This window comes from Wyeomyia smithii, chromosome 2, assembly GCF_029784165.1.
Source record: "Wyeomyia smithii strain HCP4-BCI-WySm-NY-G18 chromosome 2, ASM2978416v1, whole genome shotgun sequence".
In the NCBI taxonomy this organism is placed as follows: Eukaryota; Metazoa; Arthropoda; class Insecta; order Diptera; family Culicidae; genus Wyeomyia; species Wyeomyia smithii.
In genome coordinates, this window is record NC_073695.1 from 18658746 (window position 1) to 18675899 (window position 17154).

A 17154-nucleotide genomic window follows, 5' to 3' on the forward strand; every position below is an offset into this window, starting at 1 on the left:
GGTCGCGGTGAAACCCTCGAAAATTATATAAATTTGCTTTCAAGAGTATAATCTCAACCAATTTTTCAAAAATAGGTAGATTTATTGCAATTGAAAACAAACGTGCTAACTCTCACAAATTTTTGATAACAAAATGATTTCATTGCAACCTGGTGAAGGTGACACCCAGGAGGAAAGGGGCGACACCCAAATTTTCCGCCCCGGGTATCACCCGGTCACGCTACGCCACTGGCGCTGTATAAACACATAAACAAACAACGAAGCATCAGAATGATGATCGTTAAAAATGCGGCTGCAAATGCAAAAACGATGCTGGACGGAGTGTGCGAAAAATTGTCAACATTTTACGATCGAGTTTAAAAGCGAAAATTTTACACCCTGCTAGACCATAAAAATCGTGTTCACGTCAGAGTAAACCTTATACTGTATGTAACTTCTCAGGAAAAAGACTAGCTTAGTTCACCACCGGTGGATCAAACATTTACAAGGTTTGTTTAAGCCTTTGTTTACTCAACGCGTTATTGACATTTTACGAACACCGAATGACGGCATTCTGATGCTTTATTTACTGAATTAGTAAACTGCAGGGGGGATCTATCTGTCAAAAATCGTGTAACCAACATATTCAGCAACATGGTGTTTGTTTTGGTTTTTGTTCCTTTTGGTCATGAAATTGATCGATGTGAAATATTATAGAATTGGAATGTTTTTCATCAAAACTCAAGAAACCGCGGAAAACTTTCTTGAATGTTGTTTAGCTATTCACATTTTTCCCCCATTATTGTTCATAGTTACAAACATCATGGACCAACAAACGTCATGGACCAACAAACGTCATGGACCAACAAACGTCATGGACCAACAAACGTCATGGACCAGAGTTGATCTCAGAGGGGATTCACTGCTGTCAAATTTCATATATGTGTGTGTTATCGCAGATCAACTCTGGTCCATGACGTTTGTTGGTCCATGATGTTTGTAACTATGAACAATAATGGGGGAAAAATGTGAATAGCTAAACAACATTCAAGAAAGTTTTCCGCGGTTTCTTGAGTTTTGATGAAAAACATTCCAATTCTATAATATTTCACATCGATCAATTTCATGACCAAAAGGAACAAAAACCAAAACAAACACCATGTTGCCGAATATGTTGGTTACACGATTTTTGACAGATAGATCCCCCCTGGTTGATCTGCGATAACACACACATATATGAAATTTGACAGCAGTGAATCCCCTCTGGTAAACTGTATTGCGAATCAACTGCATAATTTATTTATACTGCAGGGGCTGCAGTGATTCACGAAAATACAGCAAAACTTTTTGCTGAAAACAAAACAGTAAGTGAATATTTGCTGGAAATCAGCGTATAAAGACATGATATAACCACAGTCTAACAGACGTAACTCTGGAACCTAGCTCCATCGCCACAAAAAACGTTCATTTCAAATACAAGAAGAAAATGTCCAGAATATAAATAAAATTTTGAGTTCCTGCGCTTTGAGGAAATCTTGTGTAGTGTCGTTCATACTTAGATATCATCACCGAGCACGGTAAAATACATTACCGAGATTTCAACAGCTGAGATCTCGGTAAAAAAAACTTGGTAATACATCAAAATACCGAGATTCTGTAAAACCAAAAATTGAACACCTGTCAAACTTTAACGAGATTCTCGGTAATGTTTTACCGAGTTACTCAATAAATAATTACGGAGCTCGGAAAATTTGACTGCAAAATTATTACGAGAACTTCGGTTAAATTTGAAGTGTTTTGCTATTTTTTTCAGATAAACCCAGAATATGATCAAAAGCGATTAAATATACAAAAAAATTTATTTATTATCAAATCAAGTAATTCAACTAGACAGAGCATCAGTAAAAACGGGACAGTTGTATTGCTTCCAAGAAATGAAGTAACAACTACCACTCTGAAACTTCCATCCTGAGTAGCGAACCTATACATTAGAGAAATGACAAGACACTCACCGTTAAGGCAACTGTCAACATCAAAACGGGCGAGTTGTATCATTTTGCATTGCCGTTATCCGTTTTGATGTTGACAGTTGCCTTAACGGTGAGTGTCTTGTCATTTCTCTAATGTATAGGTTGTCATTTCTCTAATGTATAGGTTCGCTAATCCTGAGTGAAGAAAGAATTGAATGAATCCTTTGTCTTCAAATATTCTTCGCAGCAAAAAAAAAAACAAGATAAAAAAAGGTATGCTTACTCAATATTTAAGTTCGTCTGCAGATTTTTCCATAATAATAGCAAAGCAAAGCCTTGGTGCATCATTCCGATTCGGAACTTGACCATCTGTTTATTTATACACAGACTTCGCAGCCGACTACTTAGTGTTCAGGACAATTGGTTTGTTTAACTATATCAGTTTTTCATATCATTTGAAAGATCCATGAGGAAAATTTTCATGCGTGTCACCTTCAAAACGGTGATAAGGTGAACCCTCGAAAATTATAAATTTGCTCCGAAGAGTATAATCTGAGCCAACTTTTCAAAAATGGGTAGATTTTATGCAATTGAAAACAAACGTGCTAACTTTCACAATTTTCGATAACAAACGGATTTCACTGCTACCTGGTGGGGGTGACACCCAGGGGGAAAGGGGTGACACACAAATTTTCCGCCCCGGGTGTCACCCGGTCACGCTACGCCACTGTTCATTACAACGGCCTTTTATTATGCAACTATACGAACGCATTGAAATGTGAAGAGAAAATTAAGGGGAGTGGACAATTCCAACCTTAAGCTTCCTGCTGCTGGTATTTTTCAGACACGTGAAAAAAAAACATTTTACCTAAAAGGCAAAATCGGGAATAAAATCTAACAATTTTTTCGTTGAAATATCACATTACTTTTTCGTGTACACGAGTTTTATCCAAACTGGCAGCCCTAACGCTTAGACCCTTTTGGTGAGCGCGTCAAGAATTTGAAAATGCAAGTATCTGTCAAACCCAGGCCTTAGACGCGCCTATGCTTTTGCTCTGGGTTGTATGTGACTTTTTTTGTGGCTCCATTTCCATTTCGAACCCACTCCACAATATTTTGCTTGTTATTTTTCGGTCATAGAAAAATGGCGTCTTTTCATAGGCCTGGTCAAACCGATCAAACCGAATTTTGTCAGTTATACTCGGCAAGGAAGCTTTTGGTGTTTTTCGTTTTTCTCGTTATTTCCTGATACATATGTTGAATTTTGCGATATAAATTGTTTTACAGAAATAAATATTCATAATGGGGGACAGTAATTTTCTCTCCGCATACAAGTTAATCAATTCACAGTTAGTGTTAAACAATCAGAAGCTGAAGGAAGAGATGAAGGACAAAATTGAAATGATAAATCAATTAAATGATCAACTTTTAAAATATAGAGAGGAAAACAAAACGTTGCGAGACATGGTAAGAAGCAAGATCAAAATTATTGCGAGTGTTTTCGTGATTATTTTAATTTCAGGTGCATAAACTGCTGGAGCAGTTCAAGACAATCACCACAATTATGGTATCGGTTAGAGATCAAAGTGAATCCGTTTTTAATATTGTTTACAATGAGCACGCAATGAAGGAGGCAGAAGAACGAACGCGTCGGCCAATAGCCGGCTTGATATATGAGCGACGTCGAATGGAATATCCACCAGAAGTTGACGAAGCGGCTATCACTGAGGGTGAAGACGAAAATAAGTCAATGGAGGACTACCGAACAGCGAGCAACACGGTACTGGAAGAGGGAAATGAAAACGACGAGGAGCGCAACGTTTTGTTGACCAAAAGTCCGTTATTGAAGCGATTGGAACGAAGATCGCGAAATCGTAGTGTTGACGAGTCGTTTGAAACAATTGACACAAGTTGTGTGGTGAAGGCTGCCCGTAAAAGTCAAGAATATCGACACAGCAGAGACTCGCGCGAAGGCAGATTTAGCAGCGAAGAAGAAAGCTTACGGGAAGTGACTGGATCTGAGAACATGGACATCAGTCAACCTAGTTTTCTGCCTAAGGTTTCAATGGCACAAATAATGACCGATGAAGTTCCCAACATTGAAGGTAAAGTTAGATTTTTTTTCACTGTGCTTAATTTCAATCCAATTCTAATTACAGTCATCGATGAAAGTATAACCATTCGCAACGCCATTGAAACAAGCAGCTTTTCCGAGAAATCAAGTTATGAAAGTATTCAAAGTGACGTTAATCCTCCTACTGATCAAAGCCTTCGGCCTACAAATTTGAAACGAATGGCTAGTGAATCGTTGCTAAGTACACTAATTGACCAGGAAGCGAATAAGGAAAACGGTAACGGCACCAATGATACTATCTCGAATGCGACTTGCTCAACACCGCTAGCTAAAAGCCGGCGCACAAATCGATTAAAAGCAGGTTTGCTCTCTCCAACATCTCCTGTGCCGTTCGTGGCGCTAAAGCCCCTAACAAAAGCAAACCTTACCAAACATAATATCTCTCACAACTCACTCGTATTCAAAACAAACAAGAGTACGAAACAGGACGACTTGGAACGCAGTGAACAGGCCAGCACAGAGTCAAATGACTCGAAAAGACCCCGACGAAAAGCTGCCCCTAAGGTGCTGAAGGAACCCAGTCTCGGCTGCAAGTTAAGGAGAAAATAATCGGCAAGAAATAAATTATAAATAAGTTGTTAATTGATAACGTACACCAGTTTGTGACTTACAATTTGAACAAAGCATAACTGAAAAAAAATCACGAAACTCCGTTTTCTTTTTATTTTAAGTTATTGCGAAGTATCATCCTGTTTCATAAAATAAAATCTACGTGGAACATCTTAGTCATTACAAAAAAAGATATATTAGGGTGCATTTTGATATAAATATGTCACAGAACTACGAATGTATGCCTACAAAAGAATTTGATACTTGTACTGCTTCGGAACCCTCGAAATCACAACTCTTCCGTCGTAACTGAGCGATGCAAATAACCACGGATCAGTAGTGCTCCATTCCACACAGTATACGGAATCTTCGTGCTGATCGAACGTCTGCAGCAGACCATCCGCCAAATATTCTTTGCCATCTGTTTCATCACCACTTTCCGGGGCTTCCGAGCTAACGCTGCCAGCACAGGTCAGCAGCACTTTACCGTCACTGCTGCTAGATAACACCAGCTGGTCATGGTAAGTGTTGTATCGTACGCTCCATATCCAGTGATGATGGTCGCTGCGAGCAAAAACAGGTTCCTTTGTGTTGCGAAAGTCCCAGATCTTCATCACACCATCGTCACCCCCAGTAACAATGTGACACTGCTTGTTCGGGTTGCAGTCCAAATCTCGAACCAGCTGGTTGTGGGCATCTTCAATCACCCAAGCGCAATGATTTGGCTCACGAATATCATATGATCGTACGCTACAGTCCGACAACGTTATGAACTGATTACCTTGATTAAAATGAGACCAGCGTCCACCGGAGAAACGGGGCGAATTTTTAGCATTAATCTCCACCACTAATTTGGTGGATGCTTCAGCTCGATTGAATAGCAAAATTTTTCCGTCGATCACAGTACAAAGTAGTGCAGCGTCCGATGGATGAAACTCGGTCGTACGTATCTCGGTTCCATATCCGTCGGTTTGTAGGATCTCTTCATCAGCAAACTTTAAAAATTCCTGACTATCTTCTCCCGATGTCAACTGCTCTGGTAGCCTCAACAAAGCAGTTTGCATTACAGCCTGGGTGCCTTTTAAAATACTGTAACAGGATGCAATAATTCGGTGGTCGTGTGGGCTAGCGTTCAATTTCCACACTTCTCCCAGGGGATGCGAAAATACTTTCACCTCAAGCGTCGTCGTGTTTTCATTCAAGTTCACTACATGAAGTTGGTTGTTTGGTTTAAGAGATTGCGTGGCCACGAAAAACCGTATAATATCGCTTTCAGCTTGCTGGGCAGCTAGTGCCCGTGCCTATGAATGGTAGACAGATGACAATAATTGTAACATTGAATTAGTCGCACTTTAATTACCTGGAATTCTAATCCATACACTAGGGAGTTGTTTTCGTCCATTGTAACAGTTAAAATGTAGAAATTGCTTCTACAAATCGAACACAAGAAAACATCAGCAGCAAAAGGTGATGCAGAGCTGTCATATTTTATTTTGAAAAATCTGTAAGCACTCGTAAAAATATCTGTATTTTTCTGTATTGTTTTCGGGTGCCTACAAGTGCTTGGGTTTAGGGGAGCTGGGCTTGGAATCCGACCTTGAACTGCTCCTAAAACCGTTAAAAGGTTGGGTAAAATTCCTGAAAGAAAACTCAGGTCTATAACCGTGTTTTTCCCTATTTCCCTCAAAATTCTGTATGAATTATGTATTCTGTATCATTTCTGTATCGTGGTCAAAAAATCTGTATAATACAGAAAAATCTGTATACTTGGCAGCCCTGAGGTGATGTCAAATGTAAGCAAACCGAGTAATAGAAAAAGTCGAGTCGGTCGAGTCAATTCAACCGTCAACGGAAAAGAACGTCAAAGTTTTATTTTATTGTCAATAATTGTCATTAATGAACGAAGATGAGTCACCAATCATATCGCCTCTCTTTAGCCTAGCTAGGAAGAGAGTCCAGAGCCCCGCATCTCTCTGAGTCTTTGAAGCTGCAGCAGCGTATCTTGTTATCAGTTGGACTTCGGGCCTAATATTAAGTAAGAGCAATAAGTGTTGTTGTCTGGTCCCGTTTACGTTTACGTGTCCGTTCTATCAATATTGGCTATTATTGTTTTGTAAAATAAAACCGAATTACACCTGATTTTTTTTTGCTATATACAAAAGACTGTGTGAAGAATATTCATGTTATTTTAAGAAATCGTGCAGAAAAGGCGTGCGAAATGGAAAAACAAAGCAGGTATATCTTAAATTTGAATAACTAAGGTGTAAAATATGGCTTCTAGACAAACATATTCACTATTGCTAAATATTTATCTCTGCATTTTTGACATACTTTTCTATTAAAACAGTATGAGCTGTCAAATGCAAAATCAATTAAGTCTATTTTTTTTGCTGTTTGTGCAAAAGTGTGATCAATCCTAACAGCCATCATTGACGAAAATGAACAAATAGAATTCGACTTAGATAGCTGCCTTGCGGTACAGTAGCTCATGTGAACAAGGTGATGTATGGAACTCACGATTTAGGCTACGTGTGCTTCACGCAGGAGTTAACAGTCATCTAGAGATCGGTAAGATTATAATGCATTGAAAATTTCTCATCTAAGAGTTGATAACCAGCCGTTAGGTAACATTTCGAAAATCTTCAGGTTAAAAAATTGTCTGCAAGTAGAATATATTCCGGTGTTTATTTGAATACTTAGCCTTAGCAATGATACGCATATAATAGTATTTGTGAAAAATAACCTGAATTTATAGGTTTAGAATTTAAACTCCTTATACTTCTTTTGCTGCTTGCTAGTAGTATCTGTTTGCTGCCGTTTCCGTTTGGATTTTTGTCTCGCGACATGCTCTGCCAACATATCGGAAAGATCTTCCTTCTGGAGATGACTTTGTTGTTCGCGCATTTGTTGTTCATACCGTTGCGCCATTGCTTCATTATCCATGTCCAATTCCGAAGGATCCAGCGCCAACTCCACCATACCCTCGCGATCGATAGCTCCAGCACGACCACCGCGAACTCCGCCACCGGCAGCACCCGCTACAGTCGCTCCTGCTAGATCATATACATGAGTGGATCCCATCATTGCATTTCCGATAAGCTCTTTGCGTCGCTCCTGAATAATCTGGTACAGGACCGGTGTTTCGTTGTCCTCCATTTCACTTTCGATTTTCTTCTTACGCAGCTCAATTGTATCCGGAGTTTCCATTCCTGCCGGTACACCACTGGTTAAACCGGATGGAGTTACCAAGCCTTCGGCCGGAGTGATAAGACCGCTCTCATCAGGTGGTGCAGTCAAGTCCTCTCCATCCTCTTCCTCTTCTTCAGACGACTCCTCCGACTCGGATTCTAGCTCACCCCACTGTGTTCTATCGATTTCCTCCTCACCCAAGAAACCACTCTGAATTGAAAAATAAAGATTACATTTATACTAAGATCATCGACAATCAATTTCGTATAAAACTTACGTCATGCTCGCTGGCACTCATTCCAAATACATCGCCGTACAGCGGTTTACCGTTTTCGTCGACTGGCGGTTTACCCCAGCCGCCGGCATGATAACCGAAAGAACAACCCTCTGGAATCGGTGCGTTCAAACCGGGAATCCTTAGATTAGGGTAGCTCGGTGGTGGACCGTAGCGTTGTTGTGCGATCAACCACGGAGGAGGAATCTTGTGACATGCCGGTCCTATTGGCATACCTAATGCGACTCGCAGTTCCTCGGAAAGGTCACCCGGTTTTTTCTCCTTTAATCTGGTTTCAAATTCCTTACCCTCGTAGTACAAATCACCGTGAATTGTCATACGGGGTTTTGTTTGCCACCTGTAAGTAAAAGATAAATCCATTAAACAAAACAGACAAATCTACGGACATTACAGAAAAACTACTTGAAAAAGGCATCGTGCAGCTTCTGGTAGTCAATATCGATTTTTCCCATTTTGGGTCTCGCTCGTTCTCTCATTTTTGCCTTCAGTGTTTTGGCCTCGTCCTTTTCCTGCAGTGAAGCACGCATTTCCATAATTCCTGTCTTTTTGATAAAGGCTGGCAATTCGAATGGTGGCTTTTCGATACCACGCTTTCCTTGCAGATATTTTCGCTTGAAACACCAGTGACGTGGCACTTGCACTGTATTGCGATGAGACTTCAACTGAATCAAAAGCTTCGGATCCCGTGCCGTCACATCGTGCATTTCTACTACGTCCGGCCGAGCTACTAACTGCTTTAGCTCAGCCACACTCAATCGCGTTAACTTCTTCATCTTCCGCTTGGAAATTCGCTCCTTCTCGTCTTTATCGTCCAGATCCATTGGGTCATCATCGTCGTCATCGTCATCATCCTTTTCGGTTGGTTTTTTAGCCGCCGCGACTTTTTCTCCATTTTCAGTCGCTTCCGTTTTGGCTGCTTCCTTTGGCTTTGTTTCAAGCTTAAATATTTCGAACACACGATAAAACTGACGATACATTGGAGCCAAATCTGCGATTGTCAACTTTTCAGGGATGTACTCGATCTCTACCTTATCCAGTTCATCTTCGATTAATGTGCTTTCTTTAGCTTTGTCCTTCTTTTTTTCTTTCTCTTTTTTCTTATCTTTACCTTTCCCTTTTTGTTTGCCCTTTTCGTTATCCTTTGCTTTATCGGCATCTTCTTTCGGATCTTTTCCTTCATCCGGTTCCTTTCCTTCTGTTACCTTTTCAGTAGCCTAAAATTAGATATTTTTGAATATTTTTTGTTTGTTCAAATGCATCTATCTTACCTTTTCCTCATCTTTACTAGTACCATTTGAAACATTCTGCGTAGACGGTTTCACTGGCATTTCCTTTTCTTTTTCACGCTGTTGCATTACAAGTGCCTGCTGCTCCCGACGAGCTTTCCGGTTGTCTTTCTTTCTTTGCTTACGTCGTCGGTTGCGGTCAACTCGTCCTTCTGCTTTGGATATGACCGATGCATGAGATAAGATCCCATCAATATTGTCATCATCAGAATCGCCCTCCATATCCAGATAAGAACTCATCATTCCTGCTGGCGGAGGTGGCAGCATTGAAGCAACCGGTACTACTGCTCCTGTGGCAGCTAAAGTCTCCTCAGCGCCGAGCTCCTTTGCACGAAGAGTTTTAAGAGCTAAAACATCTTCTAGCGCTTTTGGAAGAATCAATTCTGATGGTTTCTTTGGAACTTCTTGTTCCGGATTGTCCAAGTTCAGTGACATCAAAGCAGGAGGATTCTTATTTTGATCATCTGCCATCCCATCGGTTGGTGAAGAATTAGTTCCTGGTGGACCCATCTGAAGATTGCTTCCCGCTGGACCAATTAACGGAGGATTTCCTACTCCAGGTGGAGCGCCCATCAGCCCTACAGGGGCACCGGGTGGTGCGCCCATTAGAGATGGAGGACCACCTGGTGGTGTTGGCATTAGAGGTGGCATACCAGATGGTGGTGCGAGCAAAGGTGGATGTTCCTGACCAGGAGGCCAATTTGGACCACCAATTAGCATTCCCGGCGGCGGAGGCGGAGGTGGTAGCATCGTTACCGGATTCGTGTTGATTTGCTGTAAGGAATTACGATCAATTAAATTAATACAAATTTGTATCAGAAATCATACCTCAGAGTTGTTCTCCATTATTGCGACCAATTTTTAGACACTAGGCAATCACAATTAATGAAGAACGAGTGAACTTTTTGAAATTATTTTACGGCAAAACAATTCCACTATTTTTTTGTTATGCGGCAGAAGGTGCATGACAGATCGACGACAGAGTTGCCAGATTATGTTAAAAAAATGTTTGGAGTTTTTTGTATGCACCTAAAAAAATACGCTTCCGAAAGTAAGCACTTAGCAAATGTAAAAACCATTGCAATTTTTCACGTTCACAGATTTTTTCTGTTATTTCCGGAGTGATTCGCGATCAGCGTTGCAAATCGAGCGAGAAGCAAAACCTTTCTTCTCCTATCTGCTTGAGAACGAGACATATGCTACGCTTCTCAAGTCTTTTGCACACACGCTTTGGAGATACTCTTTCTTCTTCATGCATTCCCCTGAGTGGCAGCAAGCACGTACCGACACGAACAAACTCTTTCGTATTGCTTCTCAGCTACCGTAAAAGAGTACGCGAGTTCCTGCTAGTGAGTAGGAGTACTCGACTAAAATTGCTTGACTAGGAGGAGTGCTTGAAAAACTGTGCTCGAAAACGAAAATGCTTTCTTCCCGACATGCACCGACAGCCGACAGTGGGGCAACGTGTAGGGTATCGGATTGCTTCGGTAAGTTTTTTACAGCAGTCTAATGCAAAACCAGCCGAAGCGAACCGCTGCCGAAGTAGTCCGATACCCTATCATCGCAAAGCATCTTGAATCATGTCTTCGGCTGGTCGTTCTCGCGAGTTGGGGAGTAGGTATACACGAGTACACACGAGAAGAGTAGACGGGAGTGTGTGCATATGATCTCGGGAGTAAGAAAGAAAGCAGGAAAGAACGAGAAATAGCTTGAATGGAGAATTCTCTACTGTGTGAAAGTGGCGACACCGAGAACCTCACATGAGGTGTTGTATGCTGCTTGCGAGCGAGACTAACAACACTGTTCGCGATTAGGGCTCAACTAACAAAATGTAAACAAATGGTTTTATTACACTATTGGTTTCGAAAAGACTTACGAAATTCATGGCAAGAATCCTTTCTTTTGTATAAATCGATAAAATTATTTAAATCAAGCTTTTAGTGAAGGGCGATAAAGCAGTTTACCCAAAACAAAAGATACTTTGGAACTAGGCCCTTTACATTGTTTTGAGGCAACGGGCTTATTTGCGAAATATTTCGTAAACAGGCGACAGTAAAGGGCGGATCAACAAAATAAAGGCGCATTTAAAGAGGCGCAACTGGAGAAAAAATAAAAACAAGGGGAAAGAAAGATGGGCGTATCTCGTTGTCAGAATGCTTTAAGGCGAAATATAGGTGGGCGAATCTCGTTGTCAGAATGCTTTAAGGCTCAATAGAAAAAGGTTGGAAGAAAAGTGCAGATTTAAGCCATAAATGCACAAATTTAATGTAGTATTGTTAGGAAGCTATAAGCCAGGTATATTTTTCGTCGATTTTTGGTATTGATGTTAATGTTAGTCACTTCCTTCGAAATTACGATTTGAAAATGTACTTGCAAATTTTCAAACTGATATTCCCCAATGTTTATCTTTTGCCAGTTGCGCCCTTATCGCAAATCACTCCGGATTTGATCATTATTCAATTTATTGTCTGAAATTTTTTTTCAATGGAAGCAGTTTTTTGCTGAAACTGGTTCTTTTGGGATATAGGAATCGATTTTCAAACACAGTTCTCTTTGAAAGATTGCGAACTACTCGAGGAACTACTCAAAAAATGAAACACCCTAAAACACAATTTTTACTCCTTTGGCAGCATCCATAAATTACGTAACGCAAAAAAAACAATTTTTGGACCCCCACCCACCGTATGTAACGAAATGTAACGCCAACACCTACCCTCCAACAAAAATACTCGTTTTTGGAGAGTCTCTCCAGAGTTTTGTGTTGCGTAATGCTGATCTTACCTCCCACCTTCCCCTATGTAACAAATCGTAACACTAAAGGAAACAAATCGTAACACTGAAGGAACCCCCTCCCCCTATAAGCGTTACGTAATATATGAATGCCACCTTCACAAATAAACTTTGGTTGCTAGAAATTCGTCTTCCCAACTGATTCATCAAATCGATGTTTCTTCTTAAGGTTCATTTTAATGGTAGATTTATATCCGACTACAATAAACGTATCGGGATGCTTTCGCCGCAATTTCCACTCATGTAAATAAAGCTCACACATGTGCCCACTGCACAGAGATAAATATACTGTGAATCATGAATCGTTAGGTGATTGCTTCACTCATCCTATGCAAATCTCTTGAAAGCAAACTAATGAATGTAATGCGTTATGCCAGCTGTACATTGCTTGAATTCGAAATTTCAGTCGTAAATTGGATTGTTTGGCTATATCAGTTTTTTATGTCATCTGAAAGTGCTGCATTTTCTAAGCAAAACGTGAAATCTGCTCGCAATCGCAGTTTCCCATATACCTACCACAGACAAAGAGACGTGCCTCTTCGAACAAAAATCCTGAAAAAATCTTCGTTATTATTCGAAAAGTTACACTCATGCGTCATCATGTGAGCCTACTAACTTATTTTCGTAAACAGTTTTTGTCTTTACTAAATGGGTGCGCACGCTTGCATCAACACAAGCGGCATTATTGATGGTTTTTGTCTTTGATAATGAATGTGCACGCTTGCTTATAGCGACACTAGCGGCACTATTGCCCCGTAAGCAAAATTTCAAAATTATCGTTATTTTTCTGGTCGATGAAATCGTCAACGAGTGGCATCTCTGTTTGTCTGTGTACCAACTGTCATTGTAGCGATTTGGTGATTTTTTAAATTTTTCATTTAATAATCGAAACACATTAATATAAAATTTTGAAAAATCACGTTTTGCTCAGAAAATTACACTCTTTTACCTGATACATAAAAATCAGGAATCCGTGACTAACAACAACCCAATTGTGTATATTCAACTGTTTTGAAAATTTCAGACTAAAATGTCTCATAAAACTTTTATAGAATGATTGTTACCTTTGATGTTGTAGTCGAAAAAGGACATCATGTTTTCATTCAAACTTCAGTGAATATATTACAATCATGCTCAAAAGCAGCAAGCAAGTTTTTCATTTCATCATATATTTTTGAGTTATTGAAATTATTTAAAAGAAGGTCTGGCATCTCTGGCAAAGTCATTACTAACAAAAAGGGTTCTGTTTTAGCTGCGTGTATACCAGCGGCATGTTTTGCAAATGTGACTTTATAATAATCCTTTTGTACTTTCTGTTAGATAGAAAAACATTGAAAATCTACAGGTAAGTTTTTGCTTTGATAAGATTTTGCACAACAATGAAATTGTCGCCATTTTTTCCATACATATATCATATAGTTAAACTAAGTTTAGTTTTCCGCTCACTTTAGCCACAAATGAAAAAAGTGTCACCCGAGCTGCGTCCCTTCACCAGTTGTATCGTTAATAGTAAACGAGAACAACGACTGGAGCGAAAGAAACGCAAAATTCTTGCCTTGGCAGAGGTAATGCAACTTACCGAAAGTGACACTGGAGCATTGCCTTCTGAAGCAGTCGATAGTAGCGAATCAGTTGAGGCCGAAACTGTAGCGAAGAAACAAAAGCTTACGGACGCGGATTATCGAACGTTGAAAGCGGAGGTTAACAAAAAACGAGATAAAATGAGACACGTGCCGAAGTTGCGTCTGAAGGAAGTAGGTGAAGAAGCCCTTGTTAAGACTGCCCCAGAGGATCGGGTTCCCTTGTTGTTGGATGATATTCAGGGGTTGCTGATGCATGCCCTGTTACGTACCGATTCGCCGATGAGCCCGAATCGCTGGGCCGTTATGGAAAAAGCTGCCAAATTGACACATACCACTGTTCTTCTGGTAGAGGGTCTAACATTTGATGATTTTGTCGAATATGAAGCAAATTTCAAGGAATGCAAAAAGATATTCCATAACACACTGCAGATCGTAGTTCCTAGCTATCGACTTGTTGAGGAATTAGCCTGCGTGCCGCTCAGTGATAGCTTGAAAGATATACTGGTAGCTGAACATGGCTCTCTAGAGGCAGCAATGTTGGCCTGTAAAGATCATCTATTGATTAGGAAGAGCATATTCAATAATATCGAATCAGCAAACGAAGGTGTGAAAGGGGAGGAACAAGATTACAGTGACATAGATTTACCGCCAGGAGACAAGTTCCCTCGTACGCAATTACTTCTGTCGCCGATACAGATGATCAACGAAGATTATCCGCTACCTTTGACCGGTGAGTAAAGAATACTTCAGATTGAAATCAATCATTCTACTGAACGGTACAATGTGTGGGCTGTAGGTGTAAAAAGTGCTTACCGTGCTTACCTTGTCGCTGTCGCCTAACCGTCGCTTGAATTTAAATGTATACAAACAAAGACATGATTTGTTTTTTTTTCGTTTTATGCTGAGGTTGCTTTTTTATTTTGTTTCTAGACATCGTCATAATATGGTCAAATTTTTTTTGTTCGCAGTTCTATCTCATGTTGTGGCATAATAACATTGCGTCGATATTTTACCGTTCTTTTTCCATCCACAGGAAATCTGCAGCATCGTTACGCTGGGTACATAACCACTAACGACCGGTATGCTCCGGTTACACCAAAGTCCCCGATGTTTGCACTGGACTGTGAAATGTGCAAAACAAGCATTGGCGCTTCCGAGTTAACACGTGTGTCAATCGTTGACGAGCAGGGCGTCGAGTTTTACGAGACACTTGTACGTCCCAGCAACAAAATCGTAGATTATTTGACCCAGTTTTCGGGAATCACCCCGGATATCATGAAGAATGTATCCAAAACCTTGAAGGACGTCCACAAGGATTTACGCAACAAACTGCCACCGGATGCGATATTGATTGGTCAATCGTTGAATTTCGATCTGAACGCAATGAAGGTGATGCATCCGTATGTTATCGACACAAGTATTCTATACAACGTGACCGGCACACCGGGTACAAAATCGAAACTGAAGATCCTGACGAAAAAGTTTCTTCATCGAGAGATCCAGAGTTCTTCTACAGGCCACAATTCGGTAGAGGATTGTTCGGCCTCCCTGGAACTGGTCAAATTGAAGCTCTCGAAAAACATTTACTTCGGTGATCAATGGTTACAGGACCGACGAAATTATCATAAAAAGGCTAGTCGGATTGGTATTGCTACAAAGGAGGAAGTCCGGAGCATGGAAGTGGATGCTAACGCAACCGATATCACGGCGACACTGTTTGGACACGCTCGCAAGAAGAACAAAAAATCCACTATAATTACGAATGCTAACAATTTGTACAACTTTGAGAGCTATTTTGGAGAGGCCATCAAAGCAAATGATGACGTAAAAAAATTATTAGATTTTGAAAAACTGTCCACTTGCGAAGCTGTTGTGGAAAAGACGGCCGAAAAGTGCTTGAACTATGATTTCAACCTTAGTTGTATTCAACTTGGTCAGGATGATTTAGCGAGCGATGATGCAAAACGTTCCAAGATAGAGCAAATTGACGGCTGGATTAGGCAACTTTTTACAGCGATGTCCATTAACGGGCTGCTAGTAGTAATCTTGGCCGGTGGTGAAGTGAATCAAAACAGTCGAATGGGCGTTGCAATGATTCAGACAAAAAAGGGTTGAATTATTGCAAAGCTGAAAATTATGTTTATCTATTTTGTTGGATAAAATCTAGAAATAAAATATATTTGTTAATCGAATATCTACATATCATCCAATTGAGTCGCTAGGTTTATTTCTATAAATGATTTATATAATTCATATTTCATTTTCAAATACGCAAAGATATTTTGTAAATACGTGTTATGAAAATTCTACACCATCAATGCTTTCTATGAGCCGTATTACAGAAGCTTCGATGAGCAAGAGCTTCGCACCATAATCAGTGAGCGTCTGGAAAACTGAGCGTGGATCGTGAACAACTGGAATAACTATCTGGCATCTCTTTCTTATAGTTTCCTAGAGCTGGGTAAAATTGAGGAAAATGCTTTTAAATCATTGACCATCACCTTGTCTTGAACCTCTTCGAGTTTTGAAGGGACTCGAGAGTGCCTCGAATACTCGAACTACACACATCGTCGCTTTGACCAACCGCGTTAGTTGGTCCGGAAATCCGTAGTCGTGCATTTTTTTGCCATAGTGGTCTAGATCGATTGTGTCGTATGCCGATTTGAAATCGATGAATCAGCAGAGTGATCACCCAATAATTGCGGCACTCCAGCTTGTCGCCCTTCCATCCACACAGCCGACAATGGTGTTTATTGGACCTGACGACTCTGTATGAGAGTTCGCGTAGGTGCGAACAGCCTTAAAAATCTCTTTTACTTGTGTCAGGGCCAATAACGGAAGTCACTTCACGGTAGGGATACCATCTGGTCGAAATTAGAAATCAGGACACCTTTTCTTGGCAAAAATTTGACTTCTATTCTTCGATGTATGAGCAAATATAACACATAATATGTGATTTACCCTTTAAAATACAATATAAAACTTTTTTATTTACTGTACATTAAGTAAATTAGTTTTTTATTTAGTTTTTTTTTACGCGTTGATATGTACCTTGTGGAAAGACGCGGTAATTAAAAAATCCTTCGATTCAAAAATCCGCGTGAAAAACCCGTTAATTCGAAAAACCGTGTAGAAAAATACATAGTAAAAAGCTGAGTGTATCTCTGACGAGTCACTTTCATCAAACCACTTAACTTAACAAATGCCAGCAAGGTTGTCACATTTATATCTGTATTTTTCTTTGAAAATATCTGTATATCTGTATCTCGGGCCAAAAAATCTGTATTAAAAATCTGTATCGAGCAAACTCAGAATGTTGGATGGGAAAATTTTTACTTGCAGAACATATTTAAACAAATTTATTCTTTTCTACGTGATG

The 17154-nt window shown here is 40.1% G+C and overlaps 4 protein-coding genes across 4 annotated transcripts; 2 read left to right on the forward strand and 2 right to left on the reverse strand.

Moving 5' to 3' along the window:
• The first annotated feature begins 3072 nt into the window (after positions 1-3072).
• Positions 3073-4810, forward strand: LOC129721705 (uncharacterized). The gene is made up of 3 exons (XM_055674590.1): positions 3073-3416; positions 3472-4054; positions 4109-4810. The coding sequence occupies exons 1-3, from the start codon at positions 3252-3254 to the stop codon at positions 4630-4632; spliced, it is 1272 nt and encodes a 423-aa protein (XP_055530565.1). The 5' UTR covers positions 3073-3251; the 3' UTR covers positions 4633-4810.
• LOC129721706 (EARP-interacting protein homolog) lies at positions 4714-6143 on the reverse strand. Its single transcript, XM_055674591.1, has 2 exons — positions 5993-6143; positions 4714-5933 (listed from the first exon to the last, which is right to left on the reverse strand). Exons 1-2 carry the CDS (start codon positions 6032-6034, stop codon positions 4878-4880), a joined length of 1098 nt encoding a protein of 365 aa, XP_055530566.1. The 5' UTR covers positions 6035-6143; the 3' UTR covers positions 4714-4877.
• A 1155-nt stretch (positions 6144-7298) lies between these two features.
• On the reverse strand, positions 7299-10390 carry LOC129722230 (splicing factor 3B subunit 2). The gene is made up of 5 exons (XM_055675526.1): positions 10231-10390; positions 9385-10176; positions 8519-9330; positions 8099-8453; positions 7299-8031 (listed from the first exon to the last, which is right to left on the reverse strand). Exons 1-5 carry the CDS (start codon positions 10246-10248, stop codon positions 7390-7392), a joined length of 2619 nt encoding a protein of 872 aa, XP_055531501.1. The 5' UTR covers positions 10249-10390; the 3' UTR covers positions 7299-7389.
• Positions 10391-13393: 3003 nt separating this feature from the next.
• LOC129722231 (uncharacterized) lies at positions 13394-15967 on the forward strand. The gene is made up of 3 exons (XM_055675527.1): positions 13394-13537; positions 13644-14505; positions 14809-15967. The coding sequence occupies exons 2-3, from the start codon at positions 13650-13652 to the stop codon at positions 15888-15890; spliced, it is 1938 nt and encodes a 645-aa protein (XP_055531502.1). The 5' UTR covers positions 13394-13537; positions 13644-13649; the 3' UTR covers positions 15891-15967.
• Positions 15968-17154: the final 1187 nt, after the last annotated feature.

Bases quoted from the DNA above. Each gene is read 5' to 3' on its own strand.
- LOC129722230 (XM_055675526.1), bottom strand. The intron at 9,331-9,384 runs GTAAGATAGATG...ATCTAATTTTAG, and splicing joins CTAGTAAAGATGAGGAAAAG to GCTACTGAAAAGGTAACAGA. The intron at 8,032-8,098 runs GTAAGTTTTATA...TTTTCAATTCAG, and splicing joins TGAGTGCCAGCGAGCATGAC to AGTGGTTTCTTGGGTGAGGA.
- LOC129721705 (XM_055674590.1), top strand. From the start codon at position 3,252: ATGGGGGACAGTAATTTTCTCTCCGCATACAAGTTAATCAATTCACAG. The intron at 3,417-3,471 runs GTAAGAAGCAAG...TTTTAATTTCAG, and splicing joins ACAAAACGTTGCGAGACATG to GTGCATAAACTGCTGGAGCA. The intron at 4,055-4,108 runs GTAAAGTTAGAT...TTCTAATTACAG, and splicing joins TGAAGTTCCCAACATTGAAG to TCATCGATGAAAGTATAACC.
- LOC129721706 (XM_055674591.1), bottom strand. From the start codon at position 6,034: ATGGACGAAAACAACTCCCTAGTGTATGGATTAGAATTCCAG. The intron at 5,934-5,992 runs GTAATTAAAGTG...TACCATTCATAG, and splicing joins TGTATGGATTAGAATTCCAG to GCACGGGCACTAGCTGCCCA.
- LOC129722231 (XM_055675527.1), top strand. From the start codon at position 13,650: ATGAAAAAAGTGTCACCCGAGCTGCGTCCCTTCACCAGTTGTATCGTT. The intron at 14,506-14,808 runs GTGAGTAAAGAA...TTCCATCCACAG, and splicing joins TTATCCGCTACCTTTGACCG to GAAATCTGCAGCATCGTTAC.